Source organism: Penaeus vannamei, chromosome 27 (genome assembly GCF_042767895.1).
Source record: "Penaeus vannamei isolate JL-2024 chromosome 27, ASM4276789v1, whole genome shotgun sequence".
In the NCBI taxonomy this organism is placed as follows: domain Eukaryota; kingdom Metazoa; phylum Arthropoda; class Malacostraca; order Decapoda; family Penaeidae; genus Penaeus; species Penaeus vannamei.
In genome coordinates this window covers 25,633,957-25,653,956 of record NC_091575.1, presented here as the reverse complement: position 1 = coordinate 25,653,956, position 20,000 = coordinate 25,633,957, and the positions used below count along the sequence as shown (strand labels likewise).

The following is a 20,000-nucleotide window of genomic DNA, read 5'->3' as shown; positions in this document are numbered from 1 at the left end:
AATGCATGCCAAGACAGGATAGGCATAGCGCACTACTGCCTAACAGAGTAAATGGTGAGAGAGGCGGGGTTAGAATGCGTTTAGAAACAGAAGGAAAAGGGGAAAATGAGAAAAAAAAAACAGAGAAAAAAATAGAGCTTCCCTACCACGCGAACAAAGAGGGAAACGCCATAGAAAGTCAATTTTCCTGAAGTGGGTGATGTTTACACTTTCAAAATTTTTAGCACAATGTCAGTTGAAGAGAATGAATGCACGACTGATTAAAAGCACGACCCTCCCTTAACACGCCGAATGTCTTCTTCAACTAAAACAAGTACAAAGTCCCACAGTTTGAGGAGCAGGAAGCCTGACGAAAATAACTCGACCACAAAAGAGCCACTCAAAGCACGACACAGCCCATATGGCCGCCTCGTGAAATATGTGTGCTAGTAACATGGGGGAGTCTTTCCCACCTCGGTCACCACCTCAAGAAGTCCTCGGGGAATATATGATTTTTTTCTTTCTTTCTTTTTTTCTTTTTCTCTCCAAGCACTGTGTAAAAGTTTAGTCTTCCTTACACAGGGCGACCGTAACACTTGTCCAGATTGTGAGCTCATCAATAGGATAAAAGCTTATTCATGGAAGGCAAAAACAAAACTAAATAGATGATTCGATTTAAGATAGCAAATAGATTAAACTAAAATGAATCACAAAAGGCATGAACCATGAACTAAACGTTATTGTACAACTACAATAATTAGTGATAACAAACGTAGCAGTTAAACAATAGCGAATGAATACAAGGCACATAACATTGAAGAGTCACAGCCCAAAGCAAAGACTTTCGTACTGACATCCCACCAAATTTAACCCAAGAGGTCTTCCCCTGAAACCTACCCACCGAAGCCAAAAACCAAATAACTCCCTCTTCGACCTCAGACTCACCTCCCTCACCTATCTCTCATTCAAAAACCCTTCTCACTGATCGCCCTCATAGACTGACCTCATGGATCCCACCACCAACAACCGAAAAAATAATTTCCCTTATATTTCACAAGGACTGGATGAGATGAGCTTCCTTCACCAAAGTTGACTGTGGTGTGCCTCAAGGAACATGCTTGGACTCATTAGTATTCCTAATTATGGTAAATTAGGGTACTTATCTCCCCTTGCAAATTACGATATAACGCTAAGTTAATCTATAACCTCCAGTTCGTCAAGTTTGGCTTTAAGTTAAAAGAATGCAAATGAATACCTAAAAATGCATGGAAATAAATTAAGATATAGATAGACTAACCAGAAACGATCTTGTAATAAAACAAAATGACCTCTTTGGTCTCTAAATGAAGCTAGTAGGAGTGATTATCACTGAAGATCATAAATGGTTCACAAAATAAACCAAAAATTATGGGCACCTCTGAAATGTATATATTCTTTAAATGGACATCCTACAACTCGATCACCTACTATTCATCCTCCACAACCGTTGAAAAAAGCAAGTTACAAAGATGTCACACAAGACCTTGTATCAAATTTAACAACTTGCCTTTGAAACAAGCAAATTAGAAAAAAATAAAAGATTGCACAAGAGACTTTCCCGGAAATACACCTCGCAACTGAAGGCACTTGATCAAATGAACATCCGTTTCCTAATGATGTCACGCAGCTGCAAGACATCCTGATCTCCTTCCGGTTCTCCTTCAGTCTAGGAAAGGTCTCCGATAAGATGTTAATGTCAAAATCCCGGAGCTGAAGTGTTAGACGAGCAGATTTTATAGGCGGATTCTCGCTTACTGTGTTAGATTTATGTGTTAGCCCAGGAAAATGACAAGTTTATATATGTTATAATATCGTTGCGAAATTTTCATTTTCTTTATCAAGCACGAAAATAAATACATGGAACACATACACAGGCTCTACATACACACATACAACATACATACTACCTATATACATACATACATACATACATACATACATACATACATACATACACAGACACACACACACACACACACACACACACACACACTTTACATACAACATGCTACATACATACTTCATACTTACACACATACTACATACACATCTGCACACACTCTACATACACATACTACATACATACTACCTACACACCTACATACATACTACATACATATATACACACACTCATACATACACATACTTCACGTACACACAAACACACCGGTGGCAGAGTGAGATAAGGGGACATGCCATTGGCCCATGTTTACCCGGGTCTGATGCTGTGTGCCTGCCTGCTCCTCTCCCCCTCTCCCTCCCCCCTCCTACCACACCCCTCCTCTCCTCTCCCCAACGCTCTCTTCTCCCACTCCCCTCTCCTTCCCACTCCCCTCTCCTTCCCATTCCGCTCTCCTTCCCACTCTCCTCTCTTTCCCACTCCCCTCTCCCCATTCCACGTTTCCCTCTCCTTCCCACTCCCCTCTCCCCTTTCCACACTCCCCTCTCCCCTGCCACCTCTCTGGTTTCCTCACTCCCCTATCCCTACTCTTGTCTCCTTCCCTACTTCTTCCTCCCTTTACTCTCCCTCTCCCTTGCCTCTCCCACTCTTCTCTCTTTCCTTCTTCCCTTCCCATCATTATCTCCCTTTCTGTCCTCTCTTTTTCCCCTTCCTTGTTCTCCACCCATTCCCCACCCTTCTCTCTTTCCTCCCCATCCTATTTCCCTCTCCGCTATTTCCTTCTCCCCTTCCTTGTTTTCCACCCCTTCCCCACCCTTCTCCCTTTCCTCCTTCCCTCCCCATCCTATTTCCCTCTCCCTTCTCTCCATCTCCCCTTCCTTGTTCTCCTCCCTTTCCCACTTTACCCCAAGGTGCGACTTCCCCCACGACCCTGCTACATAGGGAAGAGAAGTCACAGGGGGTCGTTTTGTTTGGGGGTCCAGGGGGCAAAAGCAGGCTTGGGGGGGGGGGGGGGGGTAAGGGGTACAGGGGATTTGAGGGGAGGGGGCAGATTTGCCATAGAGGGAGGGAAAGATAATAAAGGGGAAAATGAGATGTAGGGGTGAAGCTGTCAATAATCTTGCCGTTGTTTATATATTTTCGTGATGTTGATAGATTTTTTTTAATTTAAAAAATTGTCGTCATTATCGTTGTCGTTAGATACTGTCGTTAACCATTACTTATGTTTTTTATTTATTTTTACTTATTTCTTTTTTAACATCCTATTAATGTTACTGTCAATACAAAGATCATCAATATATCTTCACTATGCTGTTATCATTGCTTTAATTAGAATTGCTGCTACTATTACCAATACCATAATTACAATATTACCATCCACACCATAGCTATTGTTACTATTACCAATCTGGTCATCGTTATTAATACCATAGCTGTTGTTATCATCATCACTGCTTCCCTCCTTATTGCCTCGTTTATCAGCTTTCTCACAAGGTCATCGTCAGAGAAAAGAAATAAGAATATTTCTGCACTTCCTCCCTTCCTCCTCTTCTCAGCTCCATGTGGCTTTCCTCAAGACAACATAAACATTCTCGAGCTGGCGACCGCTGTGATGTAGGTCCGTTTGGGGTGTTTATGCTCATCGGAAATCCTTGCGTCCACATGCACTCACATGCACCTGCATTCATACATGCGCGCACACATACATATACATACATATATGCGCGCACATACATATACATACATACATGCGCACACAGACGTACGCGTGCGTGGACACACACACACATACATACATGCGCGCACATACATATACATACATACATGCGCACACAGATGTACGCGCGCGTGGACAAACACACACACACACACACACACACACACACACACACACACACACACACACACACACACACAAACAAACACACCAGACCCAAACACAAAAATATCACAACAAAAAAAAAACTACAACTCTATAACCTTTAATCACCATTTATTTCTTATCCAACAGGCATTCCCTTAACCCCCATCTCCGTATAAAAAAAAAAAAATCAAAAAAATCAAAACAGAATAAAAAAAAATCTATAAATAAACCCAAACTTAAATAAACCAAATGTTGTTCCTCCTCCTAAATAGCGAAGCCACAGCACTAAAGTTCCTTCCATCCGCAGAGGCGACGTGTGGGGAGCATGAACGACGTCTTCTGCACGACTTGCTAGACAATTACAATCAGCTGGAGAGACCTGTTGGGAACGAGAGTGAGCCAGTGGTGGTGTCCTTTGGTATAACACTCCAGCAGATTATAGACGTGGTAGGTTACCCCGCTGCCTATAGCCACCTCTACAACCCCCCCCCACCCACCCCTCCAACCCTTCATATGGGCAGAGAACAGTAAAGTCTCACTTTGTTCAATGGACTAAGAGAAAAAAAAGAGAGAAGTGCTATGTGTCCAAAATTCACTACGTCTTCGAGAACCCAGGATTATTATTATTCTTTTTTTTTTTGTTTTTTTTTGGAGAGAGTGTTGAAATGTTTTGTTGGATTTCGAGTAAATAGGATTTGATTAGCTGTTTGGAGCTATTGGTGTCCTATTTTGCCTTTGCTCGTTTCATCACCTTCTCTCAGTGATTTGCATAATAGCACTCATTAGCACTCTGCTATTTGACTTTGGTATAGTTTCACATTGTTGTTGATCACATTGCAAGTCAATCTTTGTGTCCCCCTTTCCCTCCAATTCAAAAAAAAGTGAATCTTCAAAAGTCAATTATCAAATGATATCCAATTCACAAAGAGGATGAAATTATTACATAAGATAAAATAAAATAACAAATATGAGATCACAGCAAATACAAAAATGAAGACTGATATCTGGCGAGACTTGGGTAACCTCTCCTCACATATTGCATTTGCATTGTTGTTGAAAGTTCTAAGTATTATTTGGAAACGTAATATCTGAGGAGGCGTTAGTCACGGCTCACATTGGTATCAGATTTTTTTTTTCTTTTTTTTTAAGTATTTTCATATCTTATCTATATATATACACGGTTGAAATCTGTTGATATATAAGTGTTTGTAGTCTAGTTCGATGTTTTGATGTTCTTGTCTAATTCTAACTCTCTATGGTTTCACACACCTCATCTGGTCATCATCACTAAATCAAAAATATCTGTGAATTTAAAACTCTTTCCTTTATTGAAAAATACTTGATGCTTTTCCATCTGTCTTTAAAAAAAATGAAGAAAAATGAAAAGAAGAAAATTAAGAAGAAAAAGTTAATAATAAGAAGTCTGTCGAGGCACATAATTACAAGCGTTGGTAGTCACTAATGCTCTTCTTAATCATCTCTTCTGCTATAATTAATTAAATCAAGGTCATTAAGCCTGACCAAGACACCTAAAGCTCATAGTTGCGTGTCTCGGCTGGTCTTTAAAAAAGTACAGAGCGTCCGATTAAACAAAACAGAACGAAGAAGAGAAACATGATACTAAAGTAATATTGGAAGCGGCACTGATATTAAGGAAAAGGTTTGAGACAGAACAGAAAAAGAAAATTGAGGCTGATGAGTACGCGACCAACGAGTCAAAAAAAAAAAAAAAAAAAAAAGGATAATGATAATTTTTTTTTTAAATCTTGAAGAGGTCACTCAGACTGGTGATAATTGCCTTCAATTGCTAAATTACAGGCATTAATCACTTGCTTAGATTGCTCAGAGTGACGTGGTTAAGAGTGATTTAGTTCAAGGCTCGTGTCAATCTGCAAAATACATTAAAAATGCGAAAAATAAAACAAAAATGAGGTCCAAATAATAAGATAGAGTTATAAAACACTTAAAATTTCGCCTTCTTGTAATAAAAAAAAAATAATATAACGATAATTATGTGGTGATTCGGAGAATTTTAAACCTTTTAAACCATTTTTAGTTTCTAAATCTGCATGATCTTGTAGGTAGTTGCACAATTCTTTCTCAAAAATTCAATCAAATCAGTTATTCTAATAATCAATAAACAATTCTTTTTCACATTTAAAAAATAATAATGCGCCGTCGCGGTCGACCCAAAAAATATATATATATAACTGCCAAAAAAGGGAGAAAAAAATCGAAAAGAAAAAAAAACAAAAACAAAACAAAAAAAAAAACAAAAAAACATGACGCGGCTAATCAGTTTCAATGTGATTCTGTTCTTACTTAAAATCTTGGCGTGCCCTTCCCCTATTACTTGCCGGAATGAAGATCAAGAAAAATGATCTGTGAACGAAAAAAGGTTTCGGCAGCGGGGTGGCAAACCAAGTCCATATTAAAGTTGGACGAAAAAAAAAAAAAAAAAAAAAAAAAAAAAAAAAAACACGCAACTGACCGCCCCTCCACTTCAGATCGGTATTGATAACTCCCTGTTTTTTTTACTCTTATGCTTTTATATAAACTCATATTAGTTTCAAGTTAATTAATCAACATTTGAAAGAAGAACAAACAAACAAAAAGAATATTGAGTTTTGCATACCTTAGGTATTTTAATCATAAATAAGAATTGAAGTTTTTTGTTGCATGTAAATCAAAAAAAGAAATGATGGCTTCTATGCTAAATAATTATGATGAAGTTGTGCATGTTCTAACTGCTTTCTATTCGCTCAACAGGCTCTTCTATCTGCTCCTTACCTTCGTCTTCTTCACTTCCCTTATTTATCAAAGTCTTCCACATCTTGTAATCATTGTTTATGTGTCATCATCAATCCCTTTTATTAATATTATTCCAAACCTCTCCCGGTCCCTCCCATCTCCTTTACAATCTCAAACGATACACGCTTCTTCGAGGCTAAAAGAAGGAGTTGTCAGTTTAAAAAAAAAGAAGAAAAAAAATACACTGACACAATCATTCACTCATTTACTAATACAGTCTAACACCCACAGGATACTTCCACACACTAATGATGTACACATGTGTATGCATTAATATGTATACACAAAGACATGCACTCAAAAGCACTAGCACACAGAATGCACAAAAGCACAGGCTAGCACGCATAGTCACTAATGAACATAGCAACCTATATGAACACCAACACGCTAACACGCCCACAAAACAATTATTTACCGTATCACATATATAGTATCACATATATATATATAATTACGTTTACTCTATACAACACAAGACTTTAACATGAATACACATATATGTAATACATCACATATACATGAATACAGACTAAAACACACAGTGCAACACAACCCATGCACATAAACACGAGCTAACACGGGCAATACAATGCAAGATACATATAGTCCAACACACGATACAACACATACACATGATACAATATAAGAAACATGAATACACAAACTAACACACGATACAACACACAAACACGCACACACACACACACAGAATACAATATAACACGCCTGATAACACAAATTAACTCGAATAACACACCATAACACATATGCCACAACGCACCATAACTCACCACAGCAAACCACAGCAAACAAGGACAAAGATACCACACAATCACCACACTGACACATCACCATTCCATCTAGTAGTGTCCGGTCTCTACACACCCTTGGCCTTCGCTTCTGCTTATATGCCAAATCTAAACTATTAAAAAAAGAGAACTAACTTACTATGATTGACTGAGAACAGATGCTGGACGGTTACGCTGTCAGTGTTGACATCTGTAAGTTGAGACACCTGTAAGTTGCGAGACAACTGTGGGTGTTCTTTTCTCCACGTAAGTAACCTCAAATATTAGAGGATGAAGGGAAATTATTCACAGCTTCAAAGAAATAATAAATAAATACAAAATAAAAGCATTTTTCAGCTTGTGTCATCATCTACTTGTCCATGACTAGAATGTACACAATCAATCAAGTCAATCGAGAAAAAAAATCATATTCAAGTTTGGATCTTTAAAAGAAAAGGATAAATGATTATGCCTGCTATGTTTGGAATAGGATGTATTTACATTTTCAGATGCAAATAAGTATTACATGAAGTATATGATGTATATAAGTATATGTATGGATATAAATGCAGACAGATATCTTCTTTTCAGATTCTCTTTCATAGAAAATGGGTGGGATAACTGATACAGAAAAAAATGACAATATATATACATATATATAAGATGACATAAAGATCAGAGAGAGTGGAGGATGAGAAAGGGAAAAGAGAGAGATAGATAGAAAGATAATCAAATAAGGGATTAGAAGCAACAAAGGAATAACACAAGAAAAATAGAATTTAGGAAAGAAAGAAAGATAAAAATGGAACGTTAGCAAAACAGAGCAATCCAAATCAGTGAAATATATGTCCTCTCCCAAAAAAAGAAAACGGTAAGCATTACGAACAGAAAAGGACCCAAGACCGGAAGCAAGCCAAAGGAAAAACATCAGGAGAAGGAGACAGAAGGGGACACAAAAATTAGCCATAAATAAAAGCGCGGGAGGGGGGGGGTTAAAGCAGGAACCAGTGAGCAGCGCCGATAAACATGCCACCAGAGGGAAAACAGGGCAAGAGCCGCGTTCAATAAAAGCAAGCAGAAGTAAAATCACAAGGAAAGGAAGGAGAAAGAAATTGGGAAAGGTGGACACGGGGTAAGAGCACACGGTAGAGCAGAGACCGAACCGGCTGGCCAATAAATTGTTAATTAGCCACTCAAGGGACAGGGCGGGGAGGGACGGGGAGGGGGGGAGGGAGAGAAAGAGAGGGAGGGAGGAGCGAAGGAGAGGAGGGGAGGAGGGGGATGGAGCAGGGAAAGAGATAGTGGGGAAGGGGAGAGGAGAAGAGGAGGGAAGGAGAGAGGAGAAGAGGAGGGAAGGAGAGATGAGAAGAGGAGGTGGAGGAGGAGAGAAGGAGCAAGATGAGGAGGGAGTGAAAGAGGAAAATGAGAGGGGGAAGGGATAGAGGGGAGAAAGGAAGAGGGATGGAGTGGAGAAGGAGAGACGGAGAAAGGGAGGCATAGGAGAGAGGGAGTGTAAGAGAAAAAGGAGGGAGGAGGTAGGAAAAGGGGAATGGGACAGAGACAGAAAAATAAAGTTGGTAATGCGATTAGGGGAGAAAGACAGGTATAGAGGGAGAAGAGGATAGAGGAGGAAGAAAAGAGAAGAGAGAAAGAGAGAGGACAAAGAAAGAAAGAAAATAAGTTGTGGACGCGGGCGAGAGAAGTGGGGAGGGGGAAGGGGAAGGGAAAGAGAAAAGTAAACAAGAGAGGGAAGAAAGTTCCTTCTTCTCCATCTATCCCCCCTCTCCTCGTCTCTTTCCTCCTCTCCCCCTCTTCTTGCCTACCTCTCCCACCTCTCTCCTCCTCCTTTTCCCCTTCCCACATCTCCTCTCTCCTCCTTCTTCCCCTCCTCCCTCTCCCTCCATCTCCTCTTTCTTCTTCTCCTCTCTCTTCCGCTTTCTCTGCCATTTCTCTTCTCCCTTTTCCCTTCCTTCTCTTTTCCTCCTTCTCCCCTTCCTCGTCTTCTCTCTCGCTTCCTTCCCAATATCCTTTCTACTTCTTCTTCTCCTCCTCCTACTTCCCCCTCCCCCTCTCCTCCTTCTTCTCCCTCATCTCCTCTCTCCTTCTCCGCATTTCCCCCACCTCCCCCTTCCCCCTCTCCTCTTTCTTCTCCCTCATCTCCTTTCTCCTTCCGCATCTCCCCCTCCTCCCCCTCCTCTCTCTCTCCCTCCAACCCCTCCTCCTCCTCCTCCACCCCCTCCTCCTCTCCCTCTCTCTCTCTCTCTCTCTCTCTCCCTCCACTCTCTCTCCCTCCTCCTCCTCTCCTTCTCCAACCCCTTCTCCTCCTCCTCCACCCCTTCCCCCCTCTTCTTCCTCCTCCACCCCCTCCTCTCTCTCTCTCTCCCTCCCTCCCTCCCCTCTCTCTTCCGCTTTACGTTTAATCCGTACACTCTCTGGTCCTCCGATCGCTGATACGAGACTATTGATCCCCGTAAGATGTGATGCTCTGGTTCTGTCGACGGAGTTATCATTGTGCGTGGGTTTCTTGTGTGGGGGGGGGTATGTGCGGTGGGGTGTGTGGGGGTTTGGGAGGGGTTGTGGGGGTGGGGTGGGGTGTGGGGCGGGGGGGAGGAAGGGGGAGGGGTGGGGGTGAAGGGGGAGGGATGTGTGTTTGTGTGTGTGTTAGCAGCGTGGATGTTTTTTTTTTGTTTTTTGGTTTTTTTTTTGTTTTTGTTTCTGGCAACTCTCTTTCCTGTGCTTTCTCTTTCTCTGTCTCTGTCTCTCTTTCTTTCTGCTCTCTCTCTCTCTCTCTCTCTCTCTCTCTCTCTCTCTCTCTCTCTCTCTCTCTCTCTCTCTCTCTCTCTCTCTCTCTCTCTCTCTCCGTGTGTGTGTGTGTGTGTGTGTGTGTGTGTGTGTGTGTGTTGGTGTGTGTGTTAGTGTGCGTGCGTGCGTGCGTGCGTGCGTGCGTGCGTGTGCGCGCGTGTGTGTGTGTGTGTCTGTGTATGAACAAACATTCAACCGCACATTAATAAACTGCACATCCGATAGAGAAAGGGAAAAGGCGAGCAACAGGAAATGTTAAAACAACCACACACGAGAAGATCAACAACGCGTGAAATGTCAGCCACTTCCACTTCCGTCAGCCGATAACAGTTTCCACTAAATGAAAAGCGAGAAATATTTCTTTTGGGGTAAGGCCATCAATACGCCTATGGTAAATACGAATCTAATGGGGTGGTTTATGTGAGAAATAGAATCTAATTTAGTACAATTATATTTTGGATATAGAGTTGTTGTTAGAGAGAAAAGGTGGGGGAGGGGTGTGGCTTAGATGGGATTTTAAAATAATACGGGGGGAGAGAGGGGGGGGGGCTGGGCATAGCTATTAACAACTGACAAATCTACAGGAGTGGGTACACGCTTACCCAAGGTCTATATACTTATATGTACTTATATAGATCTTGCGCTTACCTCCCGGCTGTCATCACTGTACATGTACGCATCAGTGTAATATGCAACAACTACTAAAAAGATAGTTATGTAGATACTAGGACGGGGAGATACTTAAAGAACCTTCGGGAGTTTATACCAGCGCGCGCCAAAGCAAATACCCATTGCAACAAAGAGCAAAGGAAACTAGAATCGAAGCCAAGGAAAACAAGACACGCCAGAACAGACGCCGCCCTTCTCTCGGCGAGTAAAAAGTCATTCGAGAGAGTAAATCGAAGAAGCTTAACTCATGTCGCTCCATTAGAGATCATTGGCACTCTGGCACGCTGCTCCTCCTCCCCCTTTACCCCTTTGGCTCAACGGTGCAGATGCCATTGCAAAGGAGAGCCCTGGAGGTGCCGCTGTTGGTTGCTCATGGTGCCAAAGTCTACATGCCCCTTGTGGATTTTTTTTTTCTTCACTTATGCGTATTCAGGATCGTGTAATTCGCATGTGCGTAGGCCTATGGCATGGGCAGCGGTGACGTCATAACGAATGTAGGCTCGGAATTGGTCGTCAGGAACTTCATCTGATGGACCTAAACCGCCGAAAATGATAATGATTAAGTCCAAGCCACAACGCACTCATAAAATATCTTCGGCCTACAAATCAAGATGACTGCGCCTTCATCCAAAGTTTCCCCAGCGACTTAAAGCTACTAATAGATAAATACGAACGCCACAGTTAATTATACCCAGATGATAGTTTACGTTTATGGTCGATTGACTCAATAGGTAGCTTATGACGAGCAGTTACCTCCAATACAAGTCCTTTTCTTTTTCTTTTTTCTTCTCTCTTTTTTCGTTTCTTCTATTTTTAGTCAAGGGAAAGCACGCTAGAGCTATTTGGTTGCATACATCAAGTCCCAGATTCCTTTGAGGTATTAAGTCATGACGTCGTTACTGTCGGTTGATTATACGGCGCTTCGAACATTGCTGCTAATGTGTCGTTTGCTAAATCCTAATACTGTTTGCGAGAAGAAACTAAGAAAGAAAAGAAAAGAAAAAGAAAAAATATATATAGAACTAGCGATGGGAAAAAGTTCAATGAGAGGGAGAGAATGTAAAAGAGATTTATTTTGAAAATAGATTCAAAATGTACAATATATGAACGTAGATAACATAAATGGCTCATGCAATGGTTCATACTAAACTTCTATATCATACGGTGATACTGCCTGATGAATAAAGAGAGAGAGAAAGAGAGAGAGAGAGAGAGAGAGAGAGAGAGAGAGAGAGAGGAGAGAGAGAGAGAGAGAGAGAGAGAGAGAGAGGAGAGAGAGAGGCCAACCATAGAGAATAAGAGAGAGAAAAGGATAAAAAATTCTCTGCAAATCCGTTACTGAAGAAAGTACAGTACATCATTGTGATACGACTGCAGTCACAGCGCGGGGGGTCTCCCAATGCACCCTTTTTGGGCCACAAAAGAAAACAGCAGCGCACGAGTCCATCAGGAGACGAGAGAACCAGAAGATAAACAGAGTACAAGAGAGAGAGGGAGAAATAACAATAGAGGACACGAGACGAGAGAACCAGAAGATAAACAGAGAACAAGAGAGAGAGGGAGAATGAACAGCGGAGGAGACGAGACGAGAGAACCAGAAGATAAACAGAGAACAAGAGAGAGAGGGAGAACGAACAGCGGAGGAGACGAGACGAGAGAACCAGAAGAAAAAGAGAACAAGAGAGAGGGATAAAGACCAGCAGGAGGAGACGAGACAAGAGAACCAGAAGATAAACAGAGAACAAGAGAGAGAGATTGAGAAAGAACAGCGGAGGAGACGAGACGAGAGAACCAGAAGATAAACAGAGAACAAGAGAGAGAGGGAGAAAGAACAGCGGAGGAGACGAAGCGAGAGAACCAGAAGATAAACAGAACAAGAGAGAGAGAGGGAGAACGAACAGCGGAGGAGACGAGACGAGAGAACCAGAAGAAAAAGAGAACAAAGAGGGATAAAGACCAGCAGGAGGAGACGAGACGAGAGAACCAGAAGATAAACAAAGAACAAGAGAGATATAGAAGAAAGACCAGCAGGAGGAGACGAGACGAGAGAACCAGAAGATAAACAGAGAACAAGAGAGAGAGAGAAGAAAGAACAGCGGAGAGAGGGAGAAAGGCCAGCAGGAAGAGACGAGACGAGAGAACCAGAAAACAAAGACGAGACGAGAGAACCAGAAGATAAACAAAGAACAAGAGAGAGAGAGAAGAAACAACAGCAGAGGCAAGGGATCATCGTCCATTTCCTGCGGTTACGATGACTGAAGACTCCATACGCGAAACTTAACTTGGGGGTTTATGGTCTACGCCAACTCCATCATGTAGACGTTGGGAAAGGTACAGACTAACAGTCAACGTCTGGAAATCCATATTAGTGGGGTATTGTGCCAGAGAGAGAGAGAGAGAGAGAGAGAGGGAGGGAGGGAGAGAGAGGGAGGGAGGTGGGAAGGAGAGAGAGAGAGATGGATGGAGGGAGAGAAAGAAAGAGAGGAGGGAGGGAGAGAGAGAGAGAGGGAAGAAGAGATAGAGAGGGAGAGAGAGAGAGAGAGAGAGAGAGAAAGGGAGGAAGGGAAGTAGAGGGAGAGAGAGAGATGTCTGTCTGTGTGTGTTTGTGTGCGTGCATTCGTACGTATGCATATATGTGTCCATATATGTATGCACGTATGTAGGAATTTATATACGTATTCATGAAAGTATGTAGGTATGTACGTACGTACTTGTGTGCGTGGAAGAAAGAGAGAAACCGTAGTTACGACCATTTTAAGTTGTATTCCTCTCGCAAGCGTAGACGTGGATGTCGTAAAGCCCAGGAGAAAGATTCCCGTAGAGTGTCGTAAAGCCTCGCGTTGGCAAGGGAAAGCCCTGTTATACGGCGAGCTGTTAACCCGCCTTGGAGTACATGACGAACAGCCAGCGAGGTCATAGGAAAGCAGCGAGGTCAAAGGAGAGCAGCGAGGTCAAAGGAGAGCAACGAGGTCAGAGGAGAGCAGCGAAGTCAAAGGAGAGCAGTGAGGTCAAAAGAGACCAATGAGGTCAAAAGAGAGAAGCGAGGTCAGCAGAAAACAGCGTGGTCAGAGACCAGTGAGGTCAAAGGAGAGCAACGATATCAGAAGAGAGCAACGAGGTCAAAGGAGAGGGAAAGGGCAGAAAATTCTCGCCGGGGTCACACAGATGAGTCAACAGTATCTAAAGCCTGGAAATTATTCAGTAAGAGTAATGATCTTATGAAAAAAACAAAATATCATGGATGCCTAACTCACGACGAGGTTCAAGAGGTGTTAGCTCCGAATTTCTAATAAAGTTCAAAAGGATATTAAACCCTTATTAATTATCTGATAAATCATTCATTCAGAGTACACAGCACTGGGTAATATCTGCACGTTAATATATACTGAATGAATATTATAACTTGATCGGAAATGGATAATCAGTTTAAACTAATTAAGTCGAAATACTACTGAACGTGCACCAAACTCGGTAATTTTCTAAAGACACGTACGTCGTATAGTTAATAAATCAAGCATTAACCAATAGTTTATATAAAATACGACAATCACCTTCATTAGAAGAAATCTGAAATGTGAAGACGACCAAAATATGACAAAAAAATACTATGGCAGTAATATGTGATGACCAAGATACAACAACAACAAAAATACTATGCCAGTAATATGTGAAGATGACCAAAATATAACAAAAAAAAATACTATGCCAGCAATATGCGAAGATAGCAAAAGACAACCAAAAATACGACAAAATACGAACGAAAGAATAAATAACAATCATCATAACATCTTTTAAAAAGTCGTCTTCTCGCTTCAACGAACGCAATCTAACCCGGCCTTTCCCTGCCTCATGGCTCTCTAACCCCTTTTGCAACCTCTAATTATGCAACAATGAAACGGCATTGGGCTTCTCTCTCTCTCTTGCACAACTTGCAGATCGATGATGGCTTCGGCGCTGATAGATAGCGGCTCGGACCGAAATATCCGAAGCTTTTGTGCCTTGATGAAGGTCGGGAGAAAATCGGCCGGACGACGATTTCGGAAATGTCAACTTTATTTGGGGGAGGTTGCGATTTTATTATTATTATTATTATTATTATTATTATTATTATTATTATTATTATTATTACTATTATTATTATTATTATTATTATTATTATTATTATTATTATTATTATTATTATTATTATTATTATTATTATTATCATTATCGTTTTTTCATTACTGTTTTCGTTTTTCTGTTGTTGTTTTGGGGACGTTGCGATTTTTATTATTATTATTATCATGATTATTATCATTATCGTTTTTTATTAGTTTCTCGTTTTTTGTTTTTGTTGTTAATTTGATGGTTGAAGAATCATGTGTTTGTTTCACTCTTTCTTTAACTCTTTTCATTTCTCTCTCTCTCTCTCTCTCTCTCTCTCTCTCTCTCTCTCTCTCTCTCTCTCTCTCTCTCTCTCTCTCTCTCTCTCTCTCTCTCTCTCTCTCTCTCTCTCTTTCTCTTTCTCTTTCTCTCTCTCTCTCTCTCTCTCTCTCTCTCTCTCTCTCTCTCTCTCTCTCTCTCTCTCTCTCTCTCTCTCTCTCTCTCTCTCTCTCTCTCTCTCTCTCTCTTTCTCTCTCTCTCTCTCTGTCTCTCTCTCTGTCTCTCTTTCTTATTCTTTCGATTCTATTTTTTTATTCGATATCAATATTTTGAAGCTGGGGGACCATTTACATTTTCTTTCATTTCTTTGTTTTTATCTCTCTCATTATTCGCAATTCCACGAAACACAAAGAGGTTTTCATTGGTTGGCTGACAAGGGGGGTGGGGGGGAGAGGGGAGAAGGGAAAGAGGAGGGGAGAAGGGAGAAGAGAGGAAAGAGGAAAGGAGAGGGGAAAGAGGAAGGGAGAAAGGAGAGAGGAAAGAGGAAGGGAGAGGGGAAAGAGGAAGGGAGAAAGGAGAGGAGGGGAGAGAGGAAAGGGGAGAAAGGAGAGGAGGGAGAGGGAAAAGACAAAGGAGTGGGGAGAAGAGATCGAAAACGAAGAGGAAAGGGGAAGATGAAGAGAGGTAAGGATGGTGGAAGCGGAGGAACGAGGACAAAGAAGAAGGAGGCGAGAGGAGGAGGAGAAGGGTGGAGAAAGGCAAGAGAGACGGATGGGGAAGAAGAGGAGCAAGAAATGGGGGAAGGGGGATAGGGAGAAGCGAGAAGACGAGGAAGAGAAAGAGGAAGAGGAGGTAGTCGCGAACGGGGACGAAGGTGAAAGCCGGGAGGAACGCAGGAAGGAGAAGGGAAGGAAGCAAAACGAGAAAGGAGGAAGAGAAGGCAAGATAAGAGAAAGAAGAGTAGACAAGATACGAGGAAACAGGAGAAGACAAAATACGAGAAAGCAGAAGAAGACAAGATACGAGAAAGCAAGAGAAGACAAAATACAAGGAAAGGGGGAAAAGCAAGTAACAAGGAAGGAGAAAGAGAGACAAGGGGGAGGGAGGACTCCAGGTGACTACATCCGGCCACAAACTTCCGGGAAGAGAAGGATCTCCATCGAGTTAACAGCAGAGGCATTCCGAGAAGAGTCACCGGGCGACTAGTACGATTTTCGGGAAATTCATGAGAAAGAGAGAGGGAGGGAGGGAGGGAGGGAGGGAGAGAGAGAGAGAGAGAGAGAGAGAGAGAGAGAGAGAGAGAGAGAGAGAGAGAGAGAGAGAGAGAGAGAGAGAGAGAGAGAGAGAGAGAGAGAGAGAGAGAGAGAGAGAGAGAGACGGTAAGATAGGGAAAGGGAGGGGAGATCAGTAGATAGAGAAAGAGAGACGGAGGGAGGGAGGGAGGAGAGAGAGAGAGAAACGGTAAGATAGGGAAAGGGAGGGGGGATAGGTAGATAGAGAAAGAGACAGACAGACAGACAGAGACAGAGAGTAAGAAAAAGAGAGAGATGCAGAGAAAGGGAGTACGAAAGAGAGAAAAAAGCTCATATCAGATCAGTATTCGTTAGGCAGCGAGAGTAGGCCGAGGGTTCCAAAATTCAGTGTCCTCAAAGTTTAATCAGTGCACAGTGTCTTTCCTTCTCGGAGCTTCTCGATTCGAGGAAAAGCTAAACAGACGCGTATTAACGTTGTGAACAGCCGCGTAAAACCTCCTTGATGTACGTATGTTATTTCGAGAAAAAAAGCGAAATAAAACGATTAACGAAAACGGAGCAATCGGAAATAAAAAACGAAATCAAATCAATACGAACGTGGAAGAAAACGGGTTATAAGAGAAGACCAAATATAGGGTAAACTAATGTAAAAATGACACACTGGGCGGAAAAAGTGTCGAAGAGTATGAAATAAAATACAATATGATTTGATGACTCATGATACCCATAATGGGGAGCGGGCCAGCCATTTTACACCAGATATTCCACCTTACAGACACGTGTTAAAGGGGATATCTATACCTAGGCGCGTTTACAAGTGTGGTTCTGTAAGACTGATATAAAGAGAAAATGAAATGGCATAGTGTCCAATAATGTCATTATTCTCATTATTATTATTATTTCTATTATCTTTACAATTATTTCCACTAGTTTTCATAATATTTTCATTATTTTTCTTTATTACTATTGTTGCTATTATTATCATTGGTATTATCATCATCCTTTTTATTTCTGTTATCACTATTATCATCATTGATATTATTTCTGAAATTGTCATTATCATTAGCGTCATTATCATTATTATCATTATTATTATTATTATTATCATTATTGTTATCATTAACATTATTATCATTATCACTATTATCATTATCATTATTATTACTCTTATTATTATTATTATTGTTATTATAATTATTTTTTTTATTATTATTATTATTATCATTATTATTATTATCATTATTATTATCATTATTATTATCATTATTATTATCATTATTATTATTGTCATTATCATTATTATTGTTATTATCATTATTATTATTGTTATCATTATTATTATTATTATCACTATTATCATTATCATTATTATTACTATCATTATTATTACTATTATCATTATTATTATTATTATTATTATTATTATTATTATTATTATTATTATTATTATTATTATTACTATCATTAATATTATCATTATTATTATTGTCATCATCATTATTATTATTATTGTTATTATCATTATTATTATTGTTATCATAATAATAATTATTATTATTATTATCATTATCATTATTATTATTATCATTATTATTATTATTATTTTCATTATTGTTATCATCATTATTATGATTTTTATTATTATTATCGTTATTTTTATTACTGTCATTATTATTATCATTATTGTTATTATGTCTAGTAATTTTATAATCATCATTATCATTATCACCATCACTATTATTATTGTTATCAATGTTATTATCATTGACTTTCATTATTATTATTATTAATACTATTATTATTATCATTATTATTATTATTATTATTATCATTATTATTATTATTATTATTATTATAATTATTATTATTATTATTATTATGATTATGATTATGATTATGATTATGATTATGATTATGATTATGATTATGATTATGATTATGATTATGATTATTATTATTATTATCATTATTATTATTATTATTATTATCATTATTATTATTATTATTATTATTATTATTATTATTATTATCATTATCATTATCATTATTATTATTATTATTATCATTATTATTATTATTATTATTATTATTATTATTATTATTATTATTATTATTATTATTATTATTATTATTATTATTATTATTATTATTATTATTATTATTACCATTATAATCAATACTATTTTCATTATCATTGTTCTCATTATTAGTACTTTTATTATTATTTTCATTTTAGTAATCATCATCAACATAATTGATTATTAGAATTATTATTGTCATCATTATAATCATTATCATTACTAGTATTATCTTTATTATTGTTATTACTATCATTATTATCATAATTATGATTATAATTTCTATCATTATTGTTATCATTTTTATCATTATTGTTATCATTATCATCACTGCTATTATTAATGTTATTATCAGTATCACTTCTTATTATTTTTATCTTTATAATCATTTCCTTTGTTATTATTGTTGTTATTATAATTATCATTATCATTATTATCATTATCAATGTCAGCAATATTGTAATCTCTTTTTATCATTATTATCAATATCATTATTTTATTATGATTATCACTGTTGTTATCTTGTTGTTATATTGTTATCATTACTGTCATTATAATTATCATTATAATTTCTATTATTATCATTACTAGCATTATTTTCATTGTGATCAGTATTACCATTATTATTATGGTTATCATTGTTACTACTACTATCATTATTATTATCATTATTTTCATTATTATTATTATCATCATCGTCATTATTTTCATAACTATTATCATTATTCTCTCTATTGTTTTATTACTGTTATCAATATAATTTTAATTATCTTGATCATTAATATCATCATCATTTTCTTCTTCATCATCATCTTATCATCATTATCATTATCATTATTATTATTTTTATTTTCATTACCATTATTATCATTATTATTATTACTATTACCATTACTATTATCATTATTGTTATTTTTATCGTTATAATAATTATTTTCATTATCAATATTTTTATTATTATTATTATTATTATTATTATTATTATTATTATTATTATTATTATTATTATTATTATTATCATTATTATCATTATTATCATTATTATCATTATTATTATCATTATCATTATCATTATTATTATTAATATTCTTATTGTTATTATTATTATTATTATTATTATTATTATTATTATTATTATTATTATTATTATCATTATTATTACTATTATTATTACTATTATTATTATTATTATTACATTATTACTATTACTATTATTATCATAACTATTATTAGCAGTATCATTCATTCTCATTATCATTTTCACCATCATTATCATCATCATAACTGCAGCCATCATCATTAACAGCTTTTGTTTCTCTTAGTTATTATCATCATTTATTTTTACCTATATTAATATTAATAGGAACATCTTTAATATCATCATGATTACCGTTAATATCGTCCTCTACACTTAAACACAAATACCTACACAAAAAACACGCGCATAAACACATG

At 38.2% G+C, this 20,000-nt stretch overlaps 1 protein-coding gene across 5 annotated transcripts in view; it reads left to right on the top strand.

The window, feature by feature from the left end:
* Positions 1-20,000, top strand: part of LOC113811765 (neuronal acetylcholine receptor subunit alpha-7) — a 427,407-nt gene that overhangs the window by 250,061 nt on the left and 157,346 nt on the right. For all 5 annotated transcript variants that reach the window (XM_070141081.1, XM_070141078.1, XM_070141076.1 and 2 more), the window contains exon 2: positions 4,090-4,229. In XM_070141081.1, coding sequence (XP_069997182.1) covers positions 4,090-4,229 — 140 coding nt within the window. The remainder of the gene's footprint in view (positions 1-4,089; positions 4,230-20,000) is intronic.